General features: G+C 42.4%; 1 protein-coding gene across 4 annotated transcripts in view; it reads right to left on the bottom strand.

Moving 5' to 3' along the window:
* Positions 1-4011: 4011 nt before the first annotated feature.
* The window catches only part of Il1r2 (interleukin 1 receptor type 2), a 40541-nt gene continuing 29000 nt past the window's right edge, over positions 4012-15552 (bottom strand). For all 4 annotated transcript variants that reach the window (XM_031367321.1, XM_031367322.1, XM_031367323.1 and 1 more), the window contains exons 5-9: positions 14477-14651; positions 11700-11762; positions 8872-9007; positions 6355-6497; positions 4012-4201 (exon numbers count right to left, since the gene is read on the bottom strand). In XM_031367321.1, the coding sequence (XP_031223181.1) occupies positions 4017-4201; positions 6355-6497; positions 8872-9007; positions 11700-11762; positions 14477-14651 (702 nt within the window). In that variant the 3' untranslated portion in view covers positions 4012-4016. The remainder of the gene's footprint in view (positions 4202-6354; positions 6498-8871; positions 9008-11699; positions 11763-14476; positions 14652-15552) is intronic.

The following is a 15552-nucleotide window of genomic DNA, read 5'->3' as shown; positions in this document are numbered from 1 at the left end:
GGATCTGGAGAGACTAATGAAGGGAGCAGAACTCTCAAGCCCCTGCATCTCCCTCCCCACAAGAAACACCTCCCACCTTCCCTCAGCCTGCAATGCCCTGCCTGGTCCTTCCTTCTTGAGCCATGTGCTCTGTTTTCATGAGTAAAGCCTAGATGTTCAAAGGCCTTGGCTTCCTCTTCCTAGTTCTTCTCCCTCTCAAAGAATTAAAAAAGCAGGAGGATAGGACAAGAGGAGACAACAGGGAAATGTCAAAATAAAAGTCAAAAACAGCCCTGGTTCTCCTTGGTCCAAACCAGGGGCTGTACAACTCTCTCTATGAAGGGCCAGATAGTAAATGTTTCAGGCCTCACTGTTTGGCTTACTCTGCCTACAAGAGAAAAGACGGCCAATAACAACCCACAAACATGCAGGCGTGTACATTCTGATAGCAGGTAAGGTACATGTACCAGCAGCAGATTGGAGCTGTTGGAAAGCTGTGGTTTGCTTGTATGTAGCCTACAAGAAGCAGCCATTTTGATTTCTACTGATGCTTCCTGGTTTTGTCTTTTAACTCTTTAAAAAAAAAAAGGAAAGGTATAAATATATAAACTATAGCTAAATAGGTTTTCGTTATCATCCCAACTTTTCTAATGAGAAAACTGGTAGTCTGCTAGGTTAAAGGCTTCGCCCAAGATCACAAAGCTAACACAAGCCACTGTTTGAACTTGAAGAGAGCTCTTTCAGTTCCTTATGTCCAACTTCCATCTCTGTCTAGATGCAGTTTAATAGCATTGTAACCAAGGCAGTCAAGCATGGAGAACAGCTTAGTCACCTGGGGTTCCACTTGGCTAAGCCTATGCCCACACCCTGACCCCAAACAATGCTGCTAGCAACACCTCAGCAATCTAAGACCTCCAACCTGAATCAAGCTGAGTGCACACCCAACTCTGAACAATGCAATGTGTTCTCCCTTCTCACATTTGATGAACCATCAAATGTAGATTCTATCCAGTCAGGCTCGACTTACATCTAGGTATGGAGGTAGCCGGCCAACCCTGTCTAGATGGCTTTTTGGATTTATTTCTTAACAATGCAAAACCATATCCCTAAGTGAATTCCTGGGAAGGACTCTCTATGCATCATCTATGCATAGGCATAATTGGGTGTGCATACAATTATAATCAAATACATATCAAGAAAAACATTATGCAGCATAATCAGCCAATCGAAACAGGGACTCCCTCCAACTATGCCCTAACGAAACTTTCCCTTCATTTGAATCTCATTCAAGAAAACCCTGGAAAATTTGTCAGGCCTTTAGATATCTCTCCCACAAGTTATCAGTGTCCATCTTGACATGGTGCTAACCTGTGCTGCAAGTCTTCTTTGAATAAGGTCTCCTTGCTACTTTTGCAAATCAATGTGTAGACTTAGTTCTTTAACTAAGAGGCCAAGAAACTGGAACCATTCCAGATTCTGACCCCTAGTAACAGAATTCTAAGCCAGGTACAAAAAAACTTTATAACTTTGCATTAATATTTTCTTTGCCTCACAAGAGGGACAACCATAACTGATAATTGATGCATACTTTTTATCTAAATTGTATCTCTGTAACTATTTTTCTTTTCAAAGGATTGCCTAAGGTAGGTTGCTGGGTAGCACTACAGCACCTCTTTGGTCTTGCCTTTGGTAATTAATCCTGTTGGTGGCTGGGAAGCTGGAGAACTATTCGTCTATGGCACTTGTCATTATTTATGGTAAAATAAAATCACAAGGCTCCAGGTCACCAGCACGATATCACTGAGCAGAAAAGCTAAGAGATACTTGGGAACATGTTCAAGTTGACCCCAGTACCTCTCTGGCTTGAATATTGCCTTTTTCCTATTATTAAATTACTAAAGGAACTATGGGATATCAGAGTCCAGCCTTCCAAACACCCTTGATCTTACTCATTAGCATCGGACACAGTGTGAGCACATAGGCAACTCCAAGTTAGTTTGCATTTGATGATCACTGACACATGCATTTTGCCTTTGCCTCCTACCTATGTTCTCACATTGACAAGGATGTAGATGCTATTAGACTATGTCTTCCTAAAAACCCTATGTTGAAATTTTAACTCTCAACAGAATGGCATTGACAGGTGGGGCATTGGAAGAAAATTGTCCTGTAGAGTAGCTCTCTGCAAGCTAGGAAGCAGCAGCAATCATGATCTTGAACTCTGACCTTTCTGTAAGAAATGAGCTCCCATTGTTTATAAGTGCCCCCACCACTTATGGTAATTTGTTACAGTAGCTGTCCTGGTTAGATTTTGTCAACTTGATACAAGCCAGAGTTATTTGGGAAGAAGAACCTCTACAGAAAAAATGCCTCCATCAGAATGACCTGCATTGCAAATTGTCTTGATTAATGATTGATGTAGATGATTGCCTAATGATTGATGCCCAGCCTACTGTGGGCAGCACCATCCTTAGGCAGGTGGTCCTTGGAGGTATAAGAAAGCTAGCTAAATGTGAACCCAATGTGCAAATCAATAAACAGCATTCTTCTATGGTCCCTGCCTCATTTGAATCCTGCATTGGCTTCCCGGATAACAGACTAAAGCCTGTACCTGCAAGTTGGTTTTTTTCATAGCAACAGAGAGCAAGCTAAGACAGTAACAAAGCATACATAGAATGACACTAAGCTAGGTAAGTTATTTAAAATTTAAACTACTCCATTGTTAGTAGCAAAATGGTGAATTTTTTAAATGAACTATTTTGTTGTTCTTTTGTGTTTTTATACTTTTTTTGAGGATTTCATACATGAACACTATTCCTTTACCATCTCCCACACCCTCTCTCTCTTTCAATTCCATCCATACCCCCAACTCCCTCTCAAATTCATGATCTAAACTTTACTTTTATCTTATGTGTGTGCATATAATAACCAGTTGAGTCCATTCAGTGTTGTGTTGCATACATATTTATATGTATGTATGTATATATGTATGTATATGTATGTGCATATATGTGTGTATATATGTATATATATGTGTGTGCATGTGTGTATATGTGTGCATTGTCTGCATGCATGTGTACATATATGCATGTGCATGTGTGTCTATGCATGTGTGTATGTATATGTCTGTGCACATGTGTGTGCATGTGTGTGTATATGTGTGCACATGTATGTACATGTTTGCACATGTGTTTGTGCATGCATGGGTGTGTATGCATGTATGTGTGTGCATATGCATGTATGCATGTATATGTGTATGTGTTTATGTGTGTGTTCGTGTGTATAAGTATATATGTGTGCATGTGTGTGTGTTTTCAGAGCTGACCACTTGGAATTGAGTAAGCTATTTGGTCTCACCCCTGCAGAAGACTGATTCTCCCTCTCTCCACACCCATAAATGAACTGTAGACCTTTATCTAAGGATAAAGATTTGTGAAATTTCCCCAATCAACTGGTGTTGTCATGGTTTTGACCATTTAAGGATTCCTGCGATGGTTGCCATATGCTACAAAAAGATGACTGCTAATTTTTGAAACACTAATCCTTGCTGATTCTTCTGGCTCAGTATTTCTTAGTCATCCATACAGAATCAAAATGAAAATTGCCCTTTCTAAAGGCACATCATGTCTTAACCATCTTTGTACCTCCGGTGTCTCCCATCGACCTAACTATACAGGCTAATTATATAAATTAACTGAAAGAGTTATGAACTTTTAAAGTATTCCGGAGGTTAGAAGTCCTACTCAAGATGAATGATGCCCTCTCTTGTGGTTGTTTGGGAGGCGTCAAACCCAGAGGACACCTGTTCCACGAGACCTCTATGGCTATTATGGCTTGTTCTCATACATTGGTCACAAGGGGCAGGGTTGTTCATACTCCCCTGCACATTTGCTCTCAGAACTGATTTTCAAAAGGAGTACAGTATAAGATTCCAGCTTCAGCTACAAACGAGGAGCTTTGCTAAACAACAGAGCAAAACACAGAACCTCCAAACGGCACAGCCACCCCTGTAAGAAACCACATAGGTCAGCCTCATATTATTTCATTTCCTTTATTTGGTTTGGGCTGGAAGGGAAGTCCTGGTTGTCAGTCGGTAGCTTGGTCAGCCCATATGTCTTTCCAGCCCTGCGTTTACACCGTCTGCGCATCCATATTGCCCCCACAACCAAGATGATCAGAGACAGAGGTGCCAGCGCAATGCCCCAGGAGAACGTGGAAGAGACTGTAGAGAGAAGAGAGGGCATGAGAGGGAGCATCTCTCGCTGCAGCACAGGGCAGCCTGGGTTGCCAGGGAAGAGAAACATCAGAGTTTGTTTTCCTTGATGAATGCACACTGATTTCTAGAAAACTTGTCTCTTATAGCTAAGCCATTTGAGGATGACACCTGTGACATCAGAGAGCAAGCCAGGTGGAGGAAAATCTGATTAAAGGACAAAATAAGGAGCAGAGAGCATGGGGCTGTGCCAGCTGTGGGCAGTGTATGTGAGAGGCACCTGCCTTTGTCTCTGCCCATTGCTTGTGATGTGCCAGGGACAACCTGAGCCTTGCCAGTGATCACAGGTGTCAAAAGGATAAAATAGCAAACAGAGGCAAAGAAGAGACACTTGGGCTTAAGGACTTTAGATGCCAAGGTTATTTCTTGGATCTAGCTATTGTATGTTGGGTTCCTAGGCATCCCTGTTATGGAAATACAAGAAGCGATTGTGGATACAATACTGAAAGTGAATATGAGAACAGCATTATTAGATATCATATTGATGAGGCCAGAATTCCACTTTTTTTTTTCTTAGATAGGATCTGGTCATGTGGTTCAGGAGGACCTCAAACTCTTGATTCCCCTGTGCTTCAGGTCAAGGACTAGGGTTATAAGTATGTAAAAATTCACATTTGTTAAAGGAGTATTCATATACTTCTGTGTGTGTACACACACATGCGTGCACATGTATGGGCACTGTGCAGGTGTAAATATGGTTGTAAGGTATATGTGTGTGTGTGCGTGAGTGTATGTGCTTGTGTGTATGTGCATGTGTGTATATGTCTATGTGTATATGCATGTATGTGTGTGTATGTCTCTCTGTGTGTGTCTCTCTGTGTGTCTGCTTTCTACTTCATCACAGCATGGCAATTGCAGGTACATGTTATCATTACCAGCTCTTTAAATGGGTACCTGGCATCTGAACTCATGTCCACTTTACCTGTTGAAGTTCTTCCCCCCAAGTGTCAGAGTACACATTTTAAGCTGTTATTTGCTATGCCCTGTGCAGGAATTAAGAGGATCTCAAGCTGATTCTATGGAGGATTCACACGCTATCTTACAATTCCACATGGATGAGGAACATATGAAACTGTAATTTTCTCAGGAACAAATGGTACTTACCTCTCAATGCCAATGTGCCTTGGGAAGCAGTCACAGCTTCCCCAGGGACACATCCACTAAGCCAGGGCCTGGTAATATAATGTGTAAGGGACGGCAGGGCAGGATCCACATAAAGCCCATGTTCCTTTGTTAATCTGATCCCTAGATGGGGAATCTGCTTTCTATGGGACTCTGACTTCCAAATCTACACAGCTCCCACCTCACCAGAATGCTCCTAGCTTGAATGGCACTGAGATGTACTGAGACATCACCCCAGACACACAAGCTCAAGTTGTTAAACTTCAATCTGAAAGGAGCCAAGGCCATTGCAGTTTGGGGATGCTCAGAACTTGTGTGGAGGTTCCTGGTGAGGCAAGAGATGTGCCTATGGTCTAGCAGAGGCGTGAGTAGATGGGTGCTGGGAAGGTCCAGAGCTGAAATGGAGATGTACTCAGTATCCATTGCCATTCTGAGGTTTAGACAAATCATCTTCCTAATTTAAAATATGCCTACAGCTGCCTCCCTGGACATGCAAACGATTATGGAACAAAGGCGTTTTGCTGACTACTGCTCCAGAGATGTATTCTAGGATTCTGGAATTCTCTAGGATTACTGTAAGTTATGGTATCTGTGCCCTCTCAACAGGAACTATATTAACTGCACCTCACTTTCCTTCTCAACATTTAAACAGTAAGATTTAATCATTGAGGTTTTTTTTCTTTTTAAGATGTCCTGTACACAATACTGACTTCCTGCCATTGGATGGCTTTGACCTTATAGCTGCCTGCTGCCCTGAAATCCTAGTCCACACAAAGCAGGATAGAGATTTTAACTTCATGTTCAAGATAAGGAGTGATACATTACAGACACACACACACACACACACACACAGAGAGAGAGAGTTTGAGATTTGCTTTCAATGCCCTACAAGAAGATGTCTAAGCAATGCGTGCTTCCATCCAGCATCCAGAAAGCATTCAATAAGTTCATTTTCCTTTCAGTGTCCCCCAGATACATACCTTCTTTGACTGTGGTATGGAGTGACTGAAAACTCCGTGGATTCGTGGCAACACATTTAAAATCTGTATTCAGATCCTCCCTTGTGACTGGATCAAAAATCAGCGACACTTCCACATAGTTCTCATCATTCTCTGAGTACTGGCTGGGTGAGAAAACATTCTATTGAGCATGATGTATGTATGTATGTATGTATGTAGAGCATGATGTATTTATGCAGAGCATAATATATGTATGTAAGCAGAGCATGATGTATGTATGCAGAGCATGATGTATGTATACAGAGCATGATGTATGTATGTAGAGCATCATGTATGTGTGCAGAGCATGATGTATGTATACAGAGCATAATATACATATGAGCATGATGTACATATGTAGAGTATGATGTACATATGTAGAGTATAATTATATATGTATAGTATGGTGTTATATATGCAGAGCATGATGTGTGTATCTAGAGTTGTCCTCTACAGGATAGCCAGGCAGACATTCTCAAATTAGAAACATCCATTATGTTTAAAGTGACCACAACTTCTGCAGCATTCTGAGAATTTGCTGTCATGTGTGATGCTCATCTAAGAGACTTTCTAGCCTGTCCCAGGAGGACCACATGTCTTTGCTGCTGCTATCCTTTGTAACAGGACATATGTCATGATAAAAGCATATACTCTCCTCTTGGGTTAGTTGGAAAACTTCATTTTGGGGTCATCAAAAATAACTTCAATAATCAAGTAGGAACAGAAAAATCTAGTTTGGGGAATTAGACTTTCTCACCAGTTGGTGAGGCAAAGGGAGTTTCCAGGACCCCAGCCCTCAAGGGTGTCCTCCCTCATGGGAGGGAGGAACACCATGGGGAATCAAGCACAGGCCCGAGGCTTTGGACAGCTTGAGGAAGGTCCCAGTCAGGGTGGCTCCCATGTGTAACGTAAGCACAAGCCAAAGAGGTGGCGTTACTATCCACTCATAGGAGTAAAGGCGTCTCAGAGCGTGCTCACCAGGGCGACCAAGTAAGCAGTCTGAGTCCACCAACACCGGACACTTATGGTGACACTGAAAGACAATAATTATACCACCGTGCATCACTTTCATCCAGTAATTGTACCCACTAAAAAAATAAAATAAAATGTTTGTTAATCTTCCCCAAAAGGGAAAAGAGTAACAAGCACAGGTCCAGGCTAATTCAAAGTAACAAGGCTACAACTTAAAAAGTGCCTGCAGCTTTCATGTAATCTGAAGTTCTAAATGGTTCTCTTATTGAAGGAGGTTAAAGAAATAGATTTCTTATAGTTATTGGCTGGCCATGACATGTATAAAATGTATATTAAGGAGGAATTATAAAGTACTTTAATTTGAATGCTAGTGGCAATTGACCATCAAGAAAGTACTTTAAAACAAAAGGTTTATGGGCCATCTGGGAAAAATACTGATTTGAAGTATCAAAGGTATTTGCATGTGAATGTGGGTTATGTTCTTCTAGCATATTGTAGCATATTCTATGGAAGTTGAGTTAAATGATAGCTAAAATATCTGTTTTAACAGCATGTGAAAAGTTATTTTAACTGTTATAAGTCATTATACAATTTTGAATGTTAATATAGTTTCTTTTTAACGGTTTAGGTAAAAGGTCTGTTTTCATTCTGGTGCTTTTATTAATTTTGACAGTCTGATGCCACTTACTTTTGAAATGTAAGCTAGCGTGTACATTAGAATGTAAGCTCCATGAGAGCAGGTACCTTGTCTGTCTTCACTGCTGTATCTATTCCCAACTCCTCATGACAGCGCCTGGCACATAGTAGGCACTCAATAAATACTGTTGAATGAATGAAAAAAAAAGTGCCTGCATCTCCTTCCCTTTTGGCTTTCAGAGTGTAAAAACTGAAGGAGGAGATGGATGTCTATACACAATTAACTCTCTCTCTCTCTCCCTCTCTCTCTCTCCTTTATAGACATATCAGACCTTTATAATATCAAGCCTTTATAATGTTTACGAGGGCTTGTGAAAATCTTTAAGGGTCATGAGGGTAACAAAGAGCTAAGTGGAAATGAACCAACTCTGAAATATTTTAGACATGCAAAAATATCAACATTTGAAGTATAAATAAATAAAATAACCAATAATAAAATAAAATAAAATCAATAAAAAAAGTTTGAAGAGTCAACTATTAAATAGTAAACTGCTACTCGAACTAGTTTAGAGAGCACTTGGTTTTTAAGACAGTGTTGAGCAAAATTTAATTTTTTGAAGTTCTGAATCCCTAACAGTTCATGACTTTATTAAACATTACTTGTACTGCAATATATTATATAAAACATATTATATATTTCATATATAAATATATTTCATATATGTGTTTTATATGTTTTATATACTAATATCATATCTCATATATTATCTATAATACATATATCATATATTGTAATATTTTATATAATATATATTTCATATGCACAGGCCCTGAATGTGACATCACCTCCAGAAGAAAGTAAATCACAGCAGAGACCCCTCACCCACTTACTGGTGTAGCCCCTCGGTCACACGGCCTCTTGGGTAAGCCACTGAGATAAACGTGCTGTTAGCCATCCACCACACAATGGTGTTGGAAGATGTACTAGTTCCCAGAAACACTTTGCACGGGACTATCAGTCTTGACCCTGGGTACAGCAAGATATAACACATCGACCATCAGAACCCAGCAGGAAAAGGGGCCGCCTTACCTCACAGTCTTCAGGAAGCTCTCAGCACAGGGCCTTGCTTGTCTTCTCCAACATCCCTCAGAAATTAACCCCTTCCTTAGGGGGAAAACGTAGTGTCCTCCAATAGCTCTGCTCAAGTAAAGCTTTAGCACTCATTGACCAAATGTCTCTGGCACCATCCACTGGTCTATGCACAGGCAAAAGCCCCAAAGAACATAGACTTGAATGGCCTCACCCAGGCTACTGCGTTCCTACAGAATGCAGTACTCAAGAGCACTTTCCTTCCACAACTGATGAACTACAAAAAAAAATCCCTGTCAGGTGTGACTCTTTCTTCAGCCACTGCTGGCCTCAGCTTTACATTTTCCCAATGGGATGCTTCATTCCAAGAGGGCCCCCGGGTTTAGAATTAACCCTTCAAAAACCAGAGACATAGCCTAAGGACAGTGCTCTCTCCACAGTTGTGCACTCTGACGCTGCCAATCCCTTGCCTCAATCATAGGAAATTATTTTGCTTTCTGAGTCACCAAAGAGGAGGCAATGGAAAGGAAGGCTCCCTTCTTACTCTTGAAGATACAGCTTCTACAGTTTGCCTGTTAGTATGTCTGGCCCCACGTCATACTCAGAGAGTTTCAGCAACTCTCCATCGCTTCTCATCTCTGGGACTTTAAACGCTCCCCACCGGCTATAGCAGCCCATTATATCTAGGTCATGCCTGGAGTACAGAAAGCTTGACCCCTGACCCCGTGCCCAGAGCTGGGATAAAACAAAACAAACAAGCAAAAAGTAGTCATGTAACTGCACCACGTACTGTAGTCCCTTCAAAGCAACAGATGGGACTGGGCTCCACTTAGCTGGACAGCACCTGAGACCCAGCAAACTGGAAACCAGGACCAACCACTGTCTCCACTACTCTGGCTTTGGAGAAGACAAGACAGATAAGCAAGAGGAACACAAGCAATTCGAACCCCTGCACAAGAGCCCCTACCTCTATGGCCTCCAGGTAAACTTTAACATTTAAGCCCAACCCCAAACAGAACTAATAATAACGTTTTGTTTTAAAACAGACACTGGGTTGGGGGAGGTGTCCTGCTGGAGAGATGGCTCAGTGGTTAAGAGCACTGGCTGCTCTTCCAGAGGTCTTGAGTTCAATTCCCAGCACCCACATGGTGGCTCACAACCACCTGGAATGGGACCTTATACCCTTTTCAAGTGTGTCTGAAGATAGCTGCAGTGTACTGGTATGCATAAAATAAATAAATAAATCTTTTTAAATAAAAAAAAATTAAAAATAAAAAAAAAAATGACCGGGCAGTGGTGGCACATGCCTTTAATCCCAGCACTTGGGAGGCAGAGGCAGGTGGATTTCTGAGTTCAAGGCCAGCCTGGTCTACAGAGTGAGTTCCAGGATAGCCAAGGCTACACAGAGAAACCCTGTCTCAAAATAAATAAATAAATAAATAAATAAATAAATAAATAAAAAAAAAAAATAAAAATAAAAAATAAATAAAAAAAATAAAACAGACTCTGAAGCCAGAACTTGATGAATGAGCATAAGATCTATAAAACCTGCATTATTAAAAACAAGCACATGAAAGAGTGTCAGCTTCCTGGGCACACAGACCAAAATCTGCAGCCAAACTTGACCCCAACTCCGAGTTTCTGAAGTAGACTATATCTCTATTACTCCTTGGAGGCTTTTCCTTGTGGTAAATAGTAGAAATAAAATCTTCATAGAAAGTTAGTGCTGACACGGGATGCGCTCCCACCAGGCAAAGTATGTTGGGTTCCTCCCTTTTGTCTCAGCTCCGAGACATCGGAGCTTATAACTGGAGACTCAACTCATGCCTGATGTGTCTAAAACAAAGGCTCACTACTCTGAGTTCTGCCTTCGAGGATTTTAGAGGAAAGTATGCCTGCTGGCTGGCATGTCTGCAGGCTGAGGACATTGTCGAGTGTAAATAAACTGACCGCTTGAGGACAGCTGCTGTTGACCTCTTCTCCCACCAGGCAAAGTAGATGCTCAATAAATGGGCAGCCCTTCCCTACCATGAACTTCAGAAAGTACCTCTGCAGTTCACTCATGTGCCTTCACTGGGCACCCACGATGGACCATCCAACAAGTTTGTTGGCCACCTATCCTGCATCTGCAGAGGTGAAAACAGAAACCCCTTTTCATCGTACCATTGGTGAATATACCAGCTACTCTGATAACAAGAAACTATCTGCAGTCGCTGCTGGCTCTGTTTGACAAAGAGAGTCTTATAGGAATCCTGAACGGCTGCTTAATATTGAGAACAAGAACCAAGTTGAATGTACTAAAGATGCCAGCTCTGTGGACCCCTTCCTACAGTGAATATCTACTACCAAATTATTTGCCCCATAACATTTAGGTTTTTGTGGGTATAACTTTCAGAAAATAAAGTATCATTGCTCTCAAATAATCTCAATACTACCAAACAATACTTGGCAAAGACAAAGGTTCCTACGGTGGTCATGTCAGTCCCTACATATTGTGGTTCGTGGGCTTCACTCAGGCACTGTGCACCCAAAGGCATGATGTGGTCAGCAGGCACAGGTCCTCAAACCCCTGATGGATCTCAGGCACCACCATGGGCACTTGGGTCACACAGTTCTTGCAGATCCTTACCCAATGATGCTGGTATTGTCTCCAGGGGAGAAATGATCACAGGAATGGGTTCCGTGGTTGTTCCTGAGAAGGCCGAAAGGAAAAGAGATTGCCTGAGAGGGTAGCCTTGGTTTCCAGTACAGGTTCAGATTTCCTTGTTTAGCTAATTAAGTGGCCCTTCCCCTTGTGACCAGACATTGTGAGAATCAGCCTTTGTCTGGCAAAGGAAATAGGCTCTCCATGAAACTGAGCATCTTAAGCCAAAGCTTTTCCCGGCAGAGACATTACTCGAAGAGGCCAGGGTTACACATTCTTCTGGCAGATGGTCTTGGTTATCTGCTCTGTGATGAACAATTAGCTAATCCTCTCCCAGGCTTCCTGAATGCACACTGATGATATCCACAGGATGGGTTTTGCCTAAAGGATTTGCCCTCCCTCAAGACTAAAGAGCCATGTCTTCAAGAGCAGGCACTGGGGTTGGAAAGTGGGTTAGAGAGCCATCTGTGTGTAGGACTAATCCCACACTGAGTACTAAATTCAGTGACACGCCTTGGTCACTGATGTCTTATTAACTAAGGTGGTATACTCTTTAGGGAGGTTGGAGTGGACCTCCAAGGGATTCGATCCAGCTTGAAGAAACTGGGTACCTAACATGGCACAAAAGGGCCAGCTGGGGAGTGAGTGGAGGGTTGGGAGCCATCCCTCTACTGGCCTCATGGTTCTTGTTTTTGCTACTAGAAAAGCAAGTGCTTAAATTACCACATAAGCACCAGATGAGACCAGGGTGGGCCTGCACCATGGCCTGGAGGGTGAATGGCCTGGGAGATATAGATTATAGCAACTCAGCTCCCAAGTACCCGTTTATCAGATCTGCATAGAACCTGAGATTCTCCTGGTGGGTACTACTCAGGATCTGGGGGTGGGGCGCACGGTACACTCAGATGGCACACGTGAGGAGACTCAGATTCTCCCCGTGTGAGGATCACTAGGATTGTGTATGTGATGAGTCCTCAGGTAACTCTGCTGTATCTGGTCCAGGATTCTCTTTTTTTAATTATCTTGTGCGCAACTCATCAAATTTTATTTGATTTATTGACTGATTGATTTTTTTTTTTTTTTTTACTTTCTGACTTTACATCCCCATCCTGCTTACTGCCCTCATCCCGGCCACCCCCTCCCACAATCTCTCCCCTTACCCCGCCCCTCCCGTTCTCTTCTGAGCAGGTGCCCCGCCCTCCGGTGTTCCCCACCCCAACCCTGGCACTTCAAGTCTCTGCAAAGCCCGGCTCTTCTCCCACTAGGGCCAGACAAGGCAGAACCACTGTGTGGCCCTAGTGTCACAACTCAGTACAATACGCAGATCTGCCGCCCCCTAGTGTTTCTGTCCAGTATCACACAGACAAGTAGTTTAGCCCATTCTCAGGCATCACCCTGAACTGAGCAAGATGTGAGCCTGTTCACTTCTCGCGGGACAGGATAACAAGTATATGCCAGAGGCTTCGGTTCCGGCAGGATAATGACACAAATGAGTCTCTGGGGCTCACATTTTTTTATTCTATTCTCTTTTCACCTCGCTTTCTCTCCCGCACGTAAGAGCTGGGGGTAGACATTAAACGACTGTTAAATGCTGCCCAGCCCTACCTATCACATTCTTTTCACGTACAATCTGTCCTGGCATTGGCTGACCATAGTTTCTCCGGGTTTTCAAAATCTGAATTACTCTAAAACCTGAACCCTGTTAAGCAACAATATAATGCTGTGTGTGGAAAATTCCATACTGTAAAACTTTGTTTTTATGCACAGAATTAATTAAAATACTATGATAGTAGACCTAGTGGCATTCATGAATGATTTCAGCATGGATGAGCTACAGTAGGTTCTCTAGTTAGAAGCCAGCTTATAGCCACTGGACCAAGTATAGCCCAAGACCCTGTCTCAAAAAAAAAAAAAAAAAGTAAATAAAATATCACATCAAACTATCTTTGGGTTATATGCAAAAATATATATGAAGCATACACTAAACTTGTGCCTATCCCCAAGATCTCACTATGCTGGTGAAAATATCCCAATTCTTGGGGGGGAAAAAATCAAGATTTTGAAGGTTTCTGTTGTCAAGCTCTCAGGCAAGTAGTGGTCAGCCTGTACAAAGGACAGCAGGCCACAACCAGGCCACAACTGGCGCTCTGCTCAGCGCTCCGGTCAAAAATCTAGTAAAACAGTGGTTCTCACCCTTCCTAAAGCTGTGGCCCTTTAATACAGTTCCTCATGTTGACATTTTATGTCAGCCATAAAGTTATTTAGTTGCTACTCTATAACTGTAATTTGCTGCTCTTAGGAATTGTATAGGAAATACCTGACATGCAGGATAGGTGACCTCCCCAAAGAGGTCGTGACCCACAGGTTTAGAACCACTGCAGTAAACTCTCCGTGCCTCAGAAGCATATGCTAAGGCCTGGCAAGAGTGTCCTGACCAGCTCAGAGTACATGAACCTTCCATTTCCCAGGACGCCTTGGTTTGGTCCCCTCTAGTGGTGAGTTTTAGCATTACAACTTTCAAATGCCTACTTTCATCCTTTTCCCGCCCAAGAATTAATTCTCCTTCTCTTAGAGCTCCCTGCCGTATATTTCTTAAAGTATCTTGTCCGTGTTTTAGTAACATTTAGAATAGTTGATATACATGTTTTTCTCTTTCCTTCATGCCGAAGACATCCGAGGGTTTCTAGGTGACCCTGAATTTATTATCAAGCTGCTTCTAGAACCAGGCAAGACAGGTAGGTACCTCAGTGGTGTGTATTTACCTTTGACCCGGAGTTCAATATTCCTAGTGATGTTGTATTCCTTGCCATTGTAGGTAAATGTCATAACACATCTGTAATAGCCTGCATCTTCCATGGATGTGTTAGATATCAATAGGCGTGTGGGCTCTCCTGCACTCAGAAATTTCTTACTGCCTTTATCCAAGAGTACGGAGCCCTAGAGGGGAGATGGATCTTAAAGTTACATTATAGAATGGCATAGCTCTCGAACTTTGAGTGTGAGTGTAATATCATCGTTGTCAATCAACGTGAAGTCTACAAACCAAAATCTCCCTAGCATATACTTACTTTGGCCATTTTGCCTTTGGGGCGCATTTTTAACTGTTAGAGAAATGCTCGGTTTTCCCCCTTGGGGTGGAATCTTGTCATGTAGCCCACACTGGCCTTAAATTCTTGATTCTCCTGCCTAAGCCTCCTGGCTTCTGGGATGACATGGGTGTGCCCCCATAGCCCATTTAGAAAAAGGAATACGTTTTTTAAGATTAAGTTATTTTAAACCATTTAGATACAAATATACTTACGGACTAACTGCCTTCTTCTGACTATGAACAATATCAAGAAAAATCACTATTAAACAGCCAGGAAGACATGAAAAACTAGGGCTGGAAGAGACCACGTTGGGGGAATTTCTTTTAGAATTATTTCAATTTTAGGACTTACTACAGGAGAGGAAATTTTGTAAGTAGAAAAATAGGAGAAATGGAGCCCATCTTCTCATAAAGACACAGAGTCCTGGCAGTTCTTGGCAAAACAGAGCCCTCGGGAGCAAGGCTTCCAGGGAAATGGAAGAAGCAGGCCAGGTAAAAACATCTTGAGTGTTCCATAGCCTCCAGTATATTGCTTTCTACACCACGAAAACCTTATGCATGGCATTATGTACCTGTAACCTCAGTAGCTGGGAAGCTGAGACAGGAGGATTATGAGTTTGAGAAACCCTGTCAAAGGTGGAGGAAGGGGTGATGAGGAAGAAAAGAGGAAAGGAGGGGAGGGTGGAAAGGATGGAGGAGTGGAAAGAAGGGAGGGGTGGGAAGGGGGAGGGGTGGAAAAGAGGAGGGGGG

The sequence above is a fragment of the Mastomys coucha genome, unplaced genomic scaffold, assembly GCF_008632895.1.
Source record: "Mastomys coucha isolate ucsf_1 unplaced genomic scaffold, UCSF_Mcou_1 pScaffold14, whole genome shotgun sequence".
Taxonomy (NCBI): Eukaryota; Metazoa; Chordata; class Mammalia; order Rodentia; family Muridae; genus Mastomys; species Mastomys coucha.
This window is presented reverse-complemented; position numbering and strand designations above follow the sequence as displayed.